General features: G+C 43.1%; 2 protein-coding genes across 2 annotated transcripts in view; one reads left to right on the top strand and one right to left on the bottom strand.

The window, feature by feature from the left end:
- Positions 1-1,616: 1,616 nt before the first annotated feature.
- kiaa1143 (KIAA1143 ortholog) lies at positions 1,617-9,562 on the bottom strand. The gene is made up of 3 exons (XM_007901674.2): positions 9,422-9,562; positions 4,015-4,156; positions 1,617-2,581 (listed from the first exon to the last, which is right to left on the bottom strand). Exons 1-3 carry the CDS (start codon positions 9,533-9,535, stop codon positions 2,367-2,369), a joined length of 471 nt encoding a protein of 156 aa, XP_007899865.1. The 5' UTR covers positions 9,536-9,562; the 3' UTR covers positions 1,617-2,366.
- Positions 9,563-9,806: 244 nt separating this feature from the next.
- Positions 9,807-16,136, top strand: part of kif15 (kinesin family member 15) — a 49,997-nt gene continuing 43,667 nt past the window's right edge. Inside the window, 3 exon segments of the mRNA XM_007901675.2 lie at positions 9,807-9,916; positions 14,200-14,236; positions 14,660-14,846. Of these exon segments, the coding sequence (XP_007899866.2) occupies positions 9,898-9,916; positions 14,200-14,236; positions 14,660-14,846 (243 nt within the window). The 5' untranslated portion in view covers positions 9,807-9,897.

A 16,136-nucleotide genomic window follows, 5' to 3' on the forward strand; every position in this document is an offset into this window, starting at 1 on the left:
ACATTACTGAATTCAAGAAAAATGTCCAGTACACTATTCTAACGACAATTAAGAAAACACATACATGGAATATACACTCAAGTAATGGAACAATTTAATGACAGCACAAATTCAATGGTTAGGATTCAATGATGAGTGAGCTTTGGGGCTCATTCTCTGGTAAGTGCTTAACTGTTGTGCTTGTGTTAGGTGAACTTTAATAAGGGATCAGATTAGTTACTATCGATGGATAGCTGATGCTCATCGTGTGCAAAGCCTCTATGGTGTGAGTGTTCCTCAACCCATTGTGTCATGGATGACCAACATGGGGGGAACTTGGCCGCACTCGAGCTCTACGTTTCTGAGCTTGAGGGTGGCTGGGGACCTCTGTAACATACAGGAAGACAAAAACACACTTCACGAGGTGGTCAATCCACAGATCAATAGTTAGCGAGGAAGTGGGTGACCATGCACAAGGGTAGAAAAAGTTGACAGGTGCAATCCAGGGCAAGATACAGCCATGAGAAATGTCACAGGACCATGGAGCAAGTGGCTAGCTGCTGGGGGGAGGGCGGTAGTATTAATAGGATAATAGTACAGTATTAATAGGGTACTCCACGATTAAGACAAGTACTTTTATAAACGACAGAACTATGAGTCCTGAATGGAGTCACACCCCAAGGTACCAGTGTAGTCAAGATTGTAAGATTGGGCAGGTGAATATGTTGTCGGAGGTGCAGGAAGGAAGGATTCAGATTCCTGAGACGTTGGGGACAGTTCTGGGCCTGGAGGTCCCCATCTCACTCAGCTACACTGGCTCCCCAACCATCAGTGCATTGAAATCAAGATTCCCTTCATTTTCTAATGCCTCCACGGGCCTCACCTCAGCCTCTCTCTGCGACTCTACTGCCCCGTTGCTTCCTCCATTTAGCGTACCCCAGCCTGATTCACATCCCCACCCCCTTTCTACCTCCGCATCGGTGGGCATTCAGCCATTCCATCCCTGCTCTCTGGAACCATCTCAAAATCCCTCTGCATTGGAGAAAGGGTCAAATTAATGAAGAAGAGAGAATAAAAAAATAAGGTAAAGCAAAAATAAGGTAGGCAAACCAAACAGATATACAGGAGTTCTTTCAAAGAAACAGCACAAGTACAATGGGATGAATGGCCTCCTTCCTTGCTGTAAATATCTATCTAATGATTCTATCACAATTGTGCTGCCGCATTCACCTACAAATGCCCAGTCACTCCATTTGACAGTAATTTCTGTGAAGCGCTTTGAGATGTCCTTCCGACGTGATGAGGCTTATTACAAATGCAAGATTATTATTATTACTTAAAATAAGGGAAAAATAGACTGCAGTACTCTTATCAAAAAATCTTTATAAACCTGTCTGCCCTCTTCTTGAAGGTGGTGAAATGCTAAGCCTCTTCACAATAAGACTAAGATTGGATACCCATTGGGAAATTGTCAACGTGACCTCTGTCCCAACTCAAAATCAGATCTTCATTTTTGAGTTCAAGCGATTTCACATTACAATGTTTTCAGTGATAGAGGAAGAACTGATTTTTTTAAGCTTAAGTTATTAATTATTTTTTCAATAAGCTAGACATGTTTTCAATAAAGAGCTTTAGAGTCTGAGGGAATCTATTTTATTGAAAGGAAGCTACAGTTCATACAAGACAATCTTCCACAAATATAAAACACAGCGTACATTGTTCACAATCAGTAAGTACTTTAATGTTAACATGCAACAACTGGACAAAATATGCAAAACAAGTCAACAGTTAAACTTGATACGGATAAAAGCACAAATAGATGCAGCTTCATTTTTGTGTAAATACATTTCCAGACTCCTTATAAGTTTATCCTAGACATTCCCACCTGGAATCACAATTTCTGCACTATATTACAAATGGGAGTCACTAGTAAGAGCCCTCTGGAAAGGCTAAAATAGAGACTTATTATCCAAGGCCCATGTTACCAGTTTATTTTCTTCCATAATGAACCAAGATATAATAGAATGCAGGACACGCTGCTTATTATAAATCACTTAAAACGAGCAGTATAAGGGGATGCTCAGAAAATGAAAAGGTATATATTTTCTCTGAAATTACCAGTTTGCTTGAACCCATTTTCTTTAAATGTACCCAAGTTTTTTTACTGTACCACAATACCCCAAATGACAACAAGATTGTGGAAAGATACCACGATACGATTACCATGAATCTTATATATTGGGTCAAACCATTATATGGAGATTTCATGCCAAGCTAATGATACATGTTGCCTGGATTGTTGAATTGAGTTCATATAAAATGCATAGGGGAACAATGTTACCAGAGCTCTTACTGACGGGCCCAAAGTGAATATAGTACCTCCTGCTCTAGTCATCATCTTCATCATCTCCAAAGGAGAGCAAACTGCTGTTTTTGACTTGTTTTGGTCTGCTCTCTGAATCTTTGGAGTCTGTCCACTCTTTCTGTTCTTCTTTCTTCTTTTTACTAGAAGTGGCGGTCAGACCTGTAAACTTGTCCTCTGAAGAACGCTTTGCTGGTTTTCTAAACACAATCTTCCCATCCTCAGGCTCTGGCTCCTCAGCTGAAAGCAATTCAAAAATGAGAAATAAAAATTAAACAACTGAATTCCCTTTTCATTTTCCAGAAGGGAAACTAATTTATTTTTGTCCTCAAGACTGAACATTTAGTTACATTTCTCATTTTACATTCTCTAAAGTCTTTACCTGTAATTCCACTCATCTACCAACATCCACTCTCATAAGATAGATTTATGGGTGGCTGAGAGCAATTACATTAAAATTGCATAGAAGGATTTGGAGCATGCTATGAAGCATAGCAACGTAGATTGAATGGATTGTCACCTGAACTTTACAATGAGATTATCTTCATTGTAATCATTCTCACTCACCATTATTACGATTCATATGTGTATATCACTGTACTAGGTGTAACTTTTGTCCCTTATGAACAAATTGAAACATTTCATTTGTAAAATTGTTGTGAAATTTGCAGAATTGAATCTGGTTGCCTGGGCAATAACACTGCTGCCCACAGCCAACTGTTTTTCTCTGTAGCCCTTTGGAGAATTTGATAGCCTTCAGAAATTGCAAACCATATTCCATTGTTTTGGAAGTACTGGAAACTAGTCAAAAGTGGCAAGTATTGCTTCATTCCTTTAGCGAATACTTTATCGGAAATGTACTTTGTATAACAAGAGAGATTGAGAAAAGCTTAATTTTGAATTTACACTGCCAATTGATGAATTAATAAATATAGGTAAGAATTTTTAAAAACTACATTTGATGTAGCGCTATTCATTGATACACAGTTGAACCAGATTATGTCCAAGCGCTAGGTAACATGAAGCATTCCATGACACAACTCTGTGTGAAAGGTGCTATATAAATGCAAGATATTGTCTGCACGACTCAAGCCTGTTCCAGTGCTGATCAACAGGGAGGAACCTTGGCTGATCTCTAGCTCAGGTAATTTAGAGGCTAGTTATATTCCATGACTCTGGTTTTGAACCAATTAAGATTCCTCTATCGTCTCCCCCTGCTTTTTAAAATCTGCTTGAAACTACCATAGGCTTTAAATAGTCAAATAAATAAGTTAAAACACTGCCTTCCACCCTAGCCCCAAGTCATATTAAACCGAATAGAGCAGTATTACTTAGGTATAATCCTCAATCAACTAATCTGAGATGGGGAAGCCTTTGAGGTTCTACAACTAGTTTTAGAGGGCAAAATCAGGCAGTGCTCCCACCCCTATTCACTAACCAGTGATCCCTACTGGAAGATGTATCTGGGAACATCAGTTGATGATGGCATTGGGCTTGGCTGTGGTGCCTTCTACAGTCATATAAATGACCAATACCCACTGTGTTGACTCACACATCAAGAACAAGCACTTGTGCAATTTCTGTATGTTACCGGCCCGCGTAGAACTATACCAAAACTAGAAAAGTGCTGGCAATGGCACTTTCAAGGTTATGGAAATTGAAGATTTACATACATTTCTTGTTTGAGCTTTCTGCGAGTTTGGCTTTTGCAGCTTCTTCAGCTGTCAGGTCACCCTGTTTGATAACTACCACCTGCGGCTGTTCATCGTCTCCATCACTCTGTCCACTGTCATTGTCTTCTGGGAGTTGTTGCCTCTGAAACGTGCACAAAAATAATTAAAAGGAATGGGTATGAAGTCGACTATGATCCAGTAGCTTAGTGGTTTGAGCACTAGCCTCGCAAGCGAGACGACCTGGGTTTGATTCCCGACTGGGCAAAACGTTGGGCAAGTCTTGTTACTCCACACATCTCTGTTCACTGAGCAGAAACTAGGAACCCGGTTGTTAGTTGATTGATGGGATTGATTTCTGGGGGTAATAATCCCTTCAAATAAAAATAATAATAATTTGGTCACTCAAAAACAATAACAAAATTAAATTTGTATAGCGCCTTTCACGTCGGGAGGACATCCCAAGGTGCTAGACAATCAAGGTTTCGGACCCAAGCTGAGTGTCGGGATCAGGGAGGGTGGAGGGCAGAGGGGAGGAAGGAGAGTGACTGAAAGCACAGTCGAAGGGGAGTGTTCTTGAGACAGGTCTTGAAGGAGGCAAGGGAGGGAGCAAGGCGGCGGGACTACGGGATGGAGTTCCAGAGGGTGGGCTCGGAGTGGCTGAAGGCCCGCCCGCCAATGTGAGGTGTGGGTGAGGTGGGGGACGTGAAGCAGGATGGAGCCCGTTGAGTGGACGGAGCAGATAGGTTGGTAGGCGGTTAGGTCACAGAGATAGGGCAGAGGAAGCCCGTGGAGGGTTTTGAAGGTGAGGGCCATTAGCCTGAACTGTATCCTCTGTGTGATGGGAAGCTAGTGTAGCCGGGCGAGGCTGGTGGTGAGGGTCGCAGAGCCTGGTACAGGAGAGGACACGGGTTGCAGAGGTCTGGATGATCTGCAGCCTGTGGAGGGAGGAGTTGAGGAGACCGACAAGAGGCGAGTTTGCGAAGTCGAGCCTGGATGTAATGAATGTGTGGATGAGGGTCTCGGCAGCCTGCGATGAGGGACAGTGGCGGAGATGGGTAATGTTGCAGAGATGGGGAAAGACGGAGCGGGTCATGGCACAGCCCGGAGGCACACTGCTATCCACTGAGTGGTGATTCCACCATTTGGCGGGATGGTACTTCAGTAAATAGTTCCTTACCTCTGCATATTAATCAAGGTAGACATCAAACCCTGGAGATACTTGTATCCAAAAACCCAGACTCCAGATAACACCTTTCAGCAGATGTTATGCCAAACCTCAGAGTAATAAATCACCTATTTGACAGATATTTGCCCTGTGGTGGAGAACCAACACAAGACAACTTGTTCCAGAAACTCAAAAAAATTCCAGCCATCTTGATATTCCAGAGGTTTAAGTCTAGTGCTTGGTTTACTCTTTGCCAACTGCTTACATTTAGACCCCTGAGTAAGGACTGTCGGGATTTTGTTCACTTGGTGATACTCTATTCCACAAACTAACTCAGAGCGTCAAGTTACATTTAGCTTGGAGTCTCTTCAATTAAAAAAAAACCTTATTTCTCGGCTGGTTCCACACCAAGAACTACTGTCTGCACTTCCACTCAATTCCCATGATATCATGGATTATGTCTCATGTTGTTCTATTCTCAATCTCTCTCCCTCTCCTCCCCAGGAACAGGTTTAACTCTGTTAGTTCCACTTCATAGCCCACTGATTAAGAGAGATCTATCATTCCCCAGAGATCACCAAAGCAGCCAAATGCCATTTATAAACACAATGATGTGCATCACAATGTTTAGACCAATTGTTTTTTTAAATTACCACCATTTTTAAGGAAGACAGTGCCCCCAAACCACAGCAATCTTCTTCATTGTTTTTTCTAAACCCTTTTCAACACTTTGCATCTTCATTATAAATATAGTACAAGCACTAAATCTGGAAAATATCAAAAAGCATTGGCGAGGCTACATTTAAAGCACATCTGTGCCCTTTCCTTAGACGCATCTATGTGCAAGTCAATTGTAATGTCCAATATCAGTGTCAGCCTGGCTCAGTGGTAGCACTCCCGCTTCTGAGTAAGAAGGGTGTGGGTTCAAGTCCCACGTCGGGATTTAGAATTACATAAAACTAAAATTACATTCCAATGAGTGCTGAAGGCCAGGGCAGGAGGGCGGGGTGGTGGCATTGCCAGAGGTGCCGTCCTTTGGATGAGACGTTAAACCGAGGTCCCATCCCTCTGTTCAAATGGATGTTAAAGATCCTACGGTACTAATCGAAAGGAGAAGGGAGTTTCTCCCTGCTTCCTGGCCAACAATCCCCCCAAAATAAAATTGGTCACTCACTCCATATCTGTTGTGGGACATTGCAGTGTGCAACTGTCTGCCGTCTGCCGTGCTTCGCCCACAAAATAGTCAATTCACTTTACAGTGTATACTGTTAACCACTTTTGAGACATTTCAACAAGCTAACTTGCTGCAGTTAAACATCAACAAGACCGAGGTCCTGACTGGCTCCCGTCAGCACCTCCACAACTCAGGCACTGACAGCATCACCATCCAAGAATGCACACTCCACCTCACTGAGTCAGTCCGCTACTTTGGCGTCTTGTTTGACCCTCAACTATCCTTTCTACCCCACGTCCGTGCCATGACCCGCATTGCCTTCCCCCACCTCTATAACATTGCCCGGCTCCGCTACTGCCTCACCTCTCTGGCTGCCGAAACCCTCATGTGGAATCTTGTAGCTCAGTATAACTACTACTAACTACTAGTATAATTACTGAGCTCGCCTCATAAGCGAGGGACCTGGGTTTGATTCCCAGCAGGGGTGAAATGTTGGGCAAGTTTCCTGACTTCACACCCCTGAGTTTACCCAGTAGTAAGTAGGAACACGATTGTTAATCGATTGGCGGATCGCCTTTTCGGGGTAATAATCCCTCCAAAAAACTAATAATAATAAATTGGCCATTTCAATCCACGACTGTTTGTGGGACACTGCTGTGTGCAATTGGCTGGCGTGTTTCACCCACAGCATATCCAGTTAATTCACTTTACACCACATTCTGTGAAGCGCTTTGAGACGTCTCGAAGACGTGATAAAGCACAATATCAAATGCCGAGGATTATTATTATCCACGCATTCAACAATCTAGGCTTGACTACTCCAACACCCTGCTTGTCGACCTTCACAACTCTTCCCTTCACAAGCTACAGATCACCCAGAACTCTGCAACTTGAGTCCTCTCCCCCACCAGGCTCAGTGTGCCCATCGGTGGCCGGGCCTTCAGCCTTTCTGCCCCTACCCTATGGAACTCCATCCACGCGCATCTCAAAACCCTCTTCAACCGAACCTTCGGCTATCCTCCACCCTCCCGAATCCCAAATCGGGTCCAAATCTCTGACTCTCCAGCGTTCTCGGATGTCCTCCAGACATGAAAGGAGCTATACAAATGTAATTTGTATTGTATATCAAATGCAAAGATTGCTTATTTTTCATTTTATTTAAAATCATTGTTTGTCTGAAATCAGTTAGCTCAGCCCAGATTGAGGATTTCCTGTGGCTCAGTTTCACATCAGGCAATTACTTTATTCGACATTCGGAGAACTCCAATGTTTTTATTAGTTTTACAAATGTTGCCCTATCTATGATCTGATGTTTTCATCATCTACTCATCAGTCTTCTTAAACTTGCATCGTACAAAGCCATCAACCATCTCATTGAGATGTTTCAAAACGCTTCACAGAATTTACTGTAAAGTGAATTGACTATATATTTTGTGGACGAAATGCCACAGCCAATTACGCACAGCAGTGTCCCACAAACAGTCATAGATTGAGTGATCAAATTATTGTTATTTTATTTATTCACTTTTGAAGAGATTATTACCCTTAAGACAGTGATCCGCCAATCGCCTAACAACTGGGTTCCTACTTACTGTTAGGTAAATAGAGGCGTGTGGAGTAAGGAAATTTGCCTAATGTTTCGCCCTCCTGGTCCTCTCGCTTGTGAGGCAAGTGCTCGGTACCAATATGCTACAGGACTCCACATGCAAGGATTAATTCATAAATACAATAACCATCATAACCCTTATCCATAGCTTTGTTACTTTCACACTGGTCTTCCTTCATACCCTCCTCAGCGCTACCATCCACAAGATACAAGTAAGGCCGTTCGTATTGTTATAATAATCCTTGCATTTGATATAGCACTTTATCATACCGTCTCGAAGCGCTTCACATGATTTACTGTAAAGAGTGACTGTATATTCTGTAGGTGAGCGCTGCTCTTCACAACCACCCTTGTTCTCAGCAGGCTCTACCGTCTGCCTCCAGATCAATATCACAATCCTTCCTCTCACCTACAAATCTGTATATGCTCTTGCACCTCCCTTTCTCTTGTGATAATTCTCCTGCTCGTCGCCTCCAGTGTGCTCCTTGCCGCCACTATTGGCAATCAAACGTTCACCTTACCTCAATCCCTCCACTTTACCCCCCTGAACCTCAGTCCTTAAAAGTCTCCTGAATACCTACATTTTAGACCTTGCCTATGGTCACCTTCTTTCCTCCAACAACTCTCCCTCTTACTGCTTCAAATGTCAGGACAGACTCTGTAAAGTCTCGTAGAGAAGCCCCCACGTGAAAGTCTCCGAGCGGAGTCTTCATGTATAACACCATGGTCCCGTCTGCCTGTTCAGGTGGATGTTAAAGATCCCATGATACTATTCAAAAAGAGAAGGGAGTTTCCCCCCAGGCCCTGGCCAACAATCCCCCAAATAAAACTGGTCGCTCACATCATGGCTGTTTGTGGGTCATTGCTGTGCGCAACTGGCTGCCGCATCTCACTCACAAAATACTATACAGTTACTGCACTTTACATTTTATCCCGTGAAGCGCTTTGAGACGTCTCGACAACATCGTAAAGGTGCTACACCAATCATAATCCTTTCGTTTGATGCAGCGCTTTATCTCGTCGCTGAGACGGCACCAAGAGCTTCACGGGACATACTGTAGAGTTGAGTTGACTGTACATTTTGCGGGCAAAACGCGGCAGCCAATTGCGCACAGCAGCGCCCCACAAACAGCCGTTATTTATCTTTGATGGGATTATTACCCCCCGGAAAGCGAGCCGCCAACCCACCAACCACCGGGTTCTTGGGTACTGCCAGTGGCGCGTGGCGTAGGCGGTGGGGTGGGATAAACTTGCCTCGGGTTTCACCCGCGCCGGCCCCGGAATCACACCCGGGCCCTCCGGCTTGCGAGGCGAGTGCTCTGATTACATGAAATGCAAAGATTGTCACTGAGGTCCCTGAGAGGGGCGGCCATGTGCACAGCGTGTGCATACACACGGGGTCAGGGTGACAGGGAGGAGGGGGAGGAGGAGGGGAGAGGATCTCGTTCTCTCCTCACCTCACCTTGGTTTCCACCGTAGGCCCCTCTTTGAACCCAACCTCCTGTTTAAACCGCCTGAGGAAGGCCGGCTCCGCGGGCTTCACGTACGAGACCCCACCGCTCTTCCTCTTGCTCATCGTGTGGGTCCTGGGAGGGAGGGAGGGAGGAGGGGATGGGGGAGGGGGGGGGTAAGCCTGCAGCCTGGCCAATGGGGAAGCTCCGCCCACGTCAGGTGATCCTCGGCCCTCATGGCGGCGCCCACGTCAGCTTCGTACCAGCTCCCTTCCAGGCAGGGAGGCAGGCAGGGGATCCGTGTCACGTGACCCTCCCTTCTCTCTCCCCCCCCCCTCCCCTTGCCGGCCGTTGGCGCCAGATTTGAATCGTCCGCCATTTTAGGAGCTTTTAAACCAGCGCGAGCTCCCACCTGCACCGTTTCGCTTTGTAACGGCTCTCCCTTTGCCGTCACGCGCGCCCGTTGATCGAGGACGAGCGGGTGCCGATGTCTCTCGGGGAACAGGGTAAGCGTCGGCCGCGGGTCAGGATCTGGAGGAGTTATTATTATTATTGTTGTTGATATTTTTTTTGGCGGAGGGGGGGGGGGCAGGGGAGAAAGGTGGCGGGACTTCTCTGCCAGTTCGGCGAGGAGTGTCGGGGCAGAGCAACATAATAATAATAATAATAATAATAATCCTTGCATTTGATATAGCGCTTTTCACGTCGGGAGGACGTCCCAAAGCGCTTCACAGAACACACCGTAAAGTGAATTGACTGTATATTTGTGGGTGAACGCGGCAGCCAATTGCGCACAGCAATGTCCCACAAACAGCCGTAGATTGAAAATGACCAATTTATTATTGTTTTGTTTTGGAGGGATTATTATTAGGTGTGTGGAGTAAGGAAACTTGCCCAAGGTTTCGCCCTCTGCCTGGAATTGAACTCAGGTCTCTCGCTTGCAAAGCGAGTGCTCTAACCACTGAGCTACAGGACTCCAGGATCTTGAATTTGATCCATAGCATCCAGTTTGTGCACAGCAATGACCCAGAAACAGCTGGAAGATTGCTGACCAGGACACCAGGAACAGGCATGTGGGACCTCGGTTTAGCGTCTCATTCAAAGGACGGCACCTCCATCAACGCAACCACCCGCCCCCACCCCCCCCCACACACACTGCATTGTAATGTCATCTTAGACTACGTGGGGCTTCAACCCACAACTTTCTGATTCGGAGGCGAAAGTGTTACTACGATGATACTAATCCTCGCCTTATCAAGTCTCAAAGCGCTTGACAGAATAATAATAATAATCCTTGCATTTGACATAGCGCTTTTCACGTCTTCTTGACGTCCCAAAGCGCTTCACAGAATACACTGTAAAGTGAATTGACTGTAGATTTGTGGGCGAACGCGGCAGCCAATTGCGCACAGCAATGTCCCACAAACAGTCGTGGATTGAAAATGACCAATTTTATTATTGTTTTTTGTTTTGGAGGGATTGTTATACTGTAAAGTGAATTGACTGTACATTTTGTGGGCGAAACCACCACATATATTGTCAAAAAGACAAGGAGGAGCAGATCAGTTAGATATTCACCTCAGTCGTGACTATTTATCGGACCTCGTGTGGAAAAAAGTTGCTTTAGAGAAAAAAGAATCTGTCACCACATGTACCAGCGATCACTGTGAAGGGTTTTGAGATATTTCAATATTGTTCAGTCCATAATACTGTTTGCACACACCAAGGCACAGGAGTTTTTTGGCAGCTGTGTTTTTCTAGCTCTGATGTTAAAAGCAAACTAGACAAGCTCACTGACTGCATTTGATTTCATTTCTTTTTTTCCTCTATCCCTGTCGTTGACCGGTTGCCGATGTATTGATTCCACATTATTTGTAACAGCCTAATAATTAAGTGAGACGTACACACAAACACAGGCTCTCACAGACGCAGAGAGAGACAGACACTCACAAACACAGAGAGAGACAGACACTCACAGACACAGAGATTCACACACTCACAGACACAGAGCAGAGAGAGACACATAGACAATCTTAACAGTGGGGCCTCAGGGTGAGTGAAGTATCTCGAACATGATTGTCCTGAAAGGTGTCAAGTAGACCTGGGGACAAGCAAACTGCATTTTTACAGGTTTTTTAAACGGAGGGGGGTTGTTTGTTGCAGATTCCGCGGGGAAAAATTGCGGCAGCACTTTTCTATTGGCACAACTGGACTTCTTTTTTTAATTTAAAAAAAAGCTTGATGATGTGATGGAAGAATGGTAGGGTTTGTGTTCTGGAGGGGTGAGATCAGATGGGCCATGGAGGTCTGCAGTATTCCAGGGTACCGCTGATGGCAGCACAACCAGCCTGGGACATCGGCAGGACATGGAACGGCAGATCAGTCAATGGGGGCAGGGAGTCATCTCACTCAGCTCCTTTTAACCCAGCAAGCCAAAGCCCTAACAGGTAGGGTGGTCCTAGCTGGACAAGCAGTGGGAAAGCTTGCAATATGAATGCATTGATATCAATGCGTTGATATTGATATTGCAATATCAATGCAAGCTATGTGGTTTTAGCTGATTAGACTCTAGATGTACACCAACGCACACTCTGGGGTCCCCAGGCCTGGGCTCTTGCCAGCTTGCGCCTAGTACTTTCCGGAATGAGGTAAGCAGGGTGCGTCCCTCCAGGGAGAGTGTGCATATCATTCCAACAATCTATCTCTGGGATTTCCATGTGTAGGTGGGATGCATGGAAATCTCAAACTTGGATACTCTTAACCATGGTGATGTGTTTCCACATGTGTAAGACATCCGGGTGACTAAAGAAAAAAGATGGGCCATGGACAGCCAAGGTTTGAGAGCTTGTGGGTGTACACCTGAGCTGATCACTTGTCAATTCAATCCAAGTAAATGGACAGTTTGCAAGAAAAATATAGGCACATTATACTATGGATTGCATCCCTTTTTTGGAGTGGGGGGAGACTTGGAAGACCCCTGGGGGTGTTAGTTGATTCATTGCTAACTATGTTTAAACGGATTTGAGTTGGTAGTAAGCAAGGCTAGACTATATTGTTAAATTAGTTGAGTTCAGAATCCCAGGCATATTCAAATGGTACAGTGCTCAGTCAAGCTACAATTGAACTGTGCTGTGTACAATTCTGGTTTATGTTACATATGGGCACTGAATTCAGCAGGATGCCAGGGATGAAGAGTAACTAGATAAGGTAGGTTTCTTCAGGAAATAAATGTGCAACAATACTTTCAGATACGATTTTTGGCTTTCTGAACTAGGAAAAAGGGGAGGGGGTGGCGAGCACTTAGTTTTCTTAAGCTATGTATTTGAATGTAAGATCTATAATATATACAACAATTGAGACAAACCCAAAATGTGGAGTCCTGTAGCTCAGTGGTTAGAGCACTCGCTTTGCAAGTGAGACACCTGGGTTCAATTCCAAGCAGAGGGCGAAACCTTGGGCAAGTTTCCTTACTCCACACGTCTAATAATAATCCCTCCAAAACCCCAAAACAATAATAAATTGGTCATTTTCAATCCATGACTGTTTGTGGGACACTGCTGTGTGCAATTGGCTGCCGCATTTCGCCCACAAATATTCAGTCAATTCACTTTACAGCATATGCTGTGAAGTGCTTTGAGACGTCTAAAAGACGTGAAAAGCGCTGTATCAAATACAAGGATTATATTATATTAATGCAGATAATTCACAGAACAGATGTAACTTTTCTATTACTGTTTATGCTAGCTCAGTAGTATAAACCCAAAGATGATGGATATTAAGGTCTGTTTATTGTAAAATATGCAATGGCTTGTTTGCATAAGTTGTGATTTTAAAAAAACATTGTACCCATGGCAGTTATAACAGTTGACTGATGTATGTAGCAATTTCATTATCAGCTTTATAAGTGTTTATAAATAAACTGCAAGGTCTAAGTATTGACGAGATTTAGGCAATCTGGGAATGGGCAACAAACACAATAAATATCTTACCTTGTGCAGAAGTGGGGAAAAATGTGAACTGTGATTGAGTTTTGCTTGATATGCTTTTCATGTCTGAAAGGAAAACTTGTAATTCAGTCACTGTTTTGTCAAGCTATAACTGAGTGTCTACCTCCTGGGAAATGAGGGGAGTAAATGGTGTGAGCTTGTGATGCTTCAGGCAGATTTCTGAGTGGTCAAGGTGATGACAAAAAACAGCAGCCTTTTTTTGCCTCAGGCAACTTTTCATTTCTCCCACCATGGAGTGGTTTAATTTATTATGTTGGCAGCCACATTGTAAGATATTTGTCTCTGGATAATACTGAAATTCCATTTTTTTAATTTTTGTTGCGTGTCTAATTTCTATTATGGCAATTGCACTAATTAGGCGGATAGAAATTGCTAATCTTTGTTCTAATATGTGATTTTTGTCAGGTTTGGGGTAGACTGATTTGGAAAAAAAAGTCCCTTGATATTCAAATCATAGTGTAAATTATGTAGATTCTAGCATTGAATTTCAGCTGGCTAAATTCTTGCCTGAAACTGACATCCCAACAAACTAGCATCTCAGGATCATTTCATTGTTAACTGTTCACTAATATAATGGAATTGACACCATGACTACCTGGTAGATCGTTGCTGTATAAAATTGTGCAAAAGTAGGAAAAACAAACTCAACCGTTGCTTGATAAGCTTTTATTATCTGAAAAGTTTGAAAACTTGTAAATGAAGTTTAATTTAACATTAATTTCTACGTGATTATTTTGTTGAATCTTTTCTTGAACTGCCATCTCTTTTAAATATATTTTCAGGGGATATGATTGACGTGCCTTCTCCCCAGCCGCCAAGGTAAGAAATTAATGAAAAAAATGCACAGTTTGCAGACTGAAAAATCATTTTTTTTACTGACATACATCTGTTGGATTGTTTTAGATTTACTTGGTCATTTAGTTTCCAAGTGGTTATTAATATTTGTAACGTGAGGAAACACAATACAAGTAGGGAATACGTTTAAATCAGCAACTGAGTTATTGATCTTTTGACATGTGTGGAAAAAATCTGTATCATACAAAAAAGTTTGTTAATGTTGAGCTGATGTTGGCACAGTTTGATGACCTCCAGGAGGGAGAAAACATGAAGGCAACTTATTTTCTTTAAGATGTATATTATAAAGTGTGAATTAACAAAAGCTCTTAAAGAAACTTGGGTTGCATCTAAATATTGTGCAGACTTACTCTGTTGTAAATACTGAATTATCTTTCATAATTACAGTGCTGAAGGTGATTCCATCAAGGTTTATGTAAGGGTACGACCACCAGTGAAGGGCACTGCGTTATTCAATGATGGAGACCAAGGCCAGTGTTTGTCTGTCATCTCATCAAATGCCGTTCGTCTCAATTCAAAACCTGAACCCAAGATTTTCACCTATGATCATGTGGCTGACATACACACCACTCAGGTACAGCTTTAAAAATGAGTGAGTTTTTTTTAAAAAAGTTGTCTTGTATAATAATCCTTGCATTTGATATGGCGTCTTATATCGGATCGTTGAGATGCCTCAAAGTCCTTCATCCTATATTCCGTGAAGTGGATTGACTATTTTGGGGCGAACATCGTGTGAACATTTATGGAGGGACAAGTGTCACTTTCTGCTCTAGTCTATATGCTATATTACTTTTCCTGAGTTGAGAGGGTGGACAGGTCACATTCTCCCATTCCTCGCATTGTGCAGATCACTTTGTGGAGCTAGGTTTTAACCCATTTAATCTTGTAATAATACAGTACCAGGCTTGTTCCACTAGAGGTCCTTGTGTGCCATGTAAATCAGCAAATTATAGTTGGGCACTACAGAAGATAACTTTAGATCGATACATGATTGAATACAGTGTTTGTAATTAGTAAATCTAAAATAACAATGAGAAGGAGAAAAGGAACTTCAGTTGTGCCAGAGAGATGTAAACTTTCAATGATTTGTTTGAAAGAAGGCTTATCAGAGCTCTACTAGGATAATCAAGGTTGTGCAGGGACAAATATAAATGCACAATATATATTGGCATATAGTCAGTTGTGCTGGGCTTGCTGATTGAAATACTATAGTACAATTGTTAGCTAGGCATTAGTTAAAGTGAAATTCTCAACCAGAATGTACAATGTTTCCCAAAGCATTAGCAATTATAGATGTCTGATATTTTTCCCCAATTTAAATAAAACAATTTTGCTTTCCCAAAACTATCACTTTTGCTGAGGAATGTTCTAATCTGCATGCTGTTCTACTCTTGATGTTAGAATAACACTCAGAATCATAATTCATAGAAGGAACAACTCAGAAACGGGCCATTCAGTTTATCCTGTCCATCTCGTATTCATACTTCACACCACTGCCTATTCTAGATATCCCTCAACTTTATTCTGTCTTAACCATGTGTCCAGTCTTTTTGAATGTACACATGTTTGTCATCCCAACACATGGCTGTGGCAGAGAATATCCTCTGATTACCAGAAATAATTTTCCCATACTCACCCTAGCTAAGACTTCCTCTATCATATCTCCTCTCGGTCTCCTGAGTTCCAAAGAAAAAATTAGTTTATCAAGCCTTTCCCTATAACTGCACTTCCTCATTCCAGATTGCATCAGCAGAAGAAAGAGTCTCGCTTCTCGGACATGAAGCCAGGCATTCAGATTGACAAATACTTCTTGTATTATTTGGGATAATTGTGCAGTTTATTGGGCTATATTGAGGAAGTGGCT

Source organism: Callorhinchus milii, unplaced genomic scaffold (assembly GCF_018977255.1).
Source record: "Callorhinchus milii isolate IMCB2004 unplaced genomic scaffold, IMCB_Cmil_1.0 Scaffold2, whole genome shotgun sequence".
Taxonomy (NCBI): Eukaryota; Metazoa; Chordata; class Chondrichthyes; order Chimaeriformes; family Callorhinchidae; genus Callorhinchus; species Callorhinchus milii.

Coding starts and splice junctions, on each gene's coding strand:
- kiaa1143 (XM_007901674.2), bottom strand. CDS start 9,535: ATGAGCAAGAGGAAGAGCGGTGGGGTCTCGTACGTGAAGCCCGCGGAG. Junction 4,157..9,421: donor GGCCTACGGTGGAAACCAAG/GTGAGGTGAGGA, acceptor TGCACGTTTCAG/AGGCAACAACTCCCAGAAGA. Junction 2,582..4,014: donor AGAAAGCTCAAACAAGAAAT/GTATGTAAATCT, acceptor AATTGCTTTCAG/CTGAGGAGCCAGAGCCTGAG.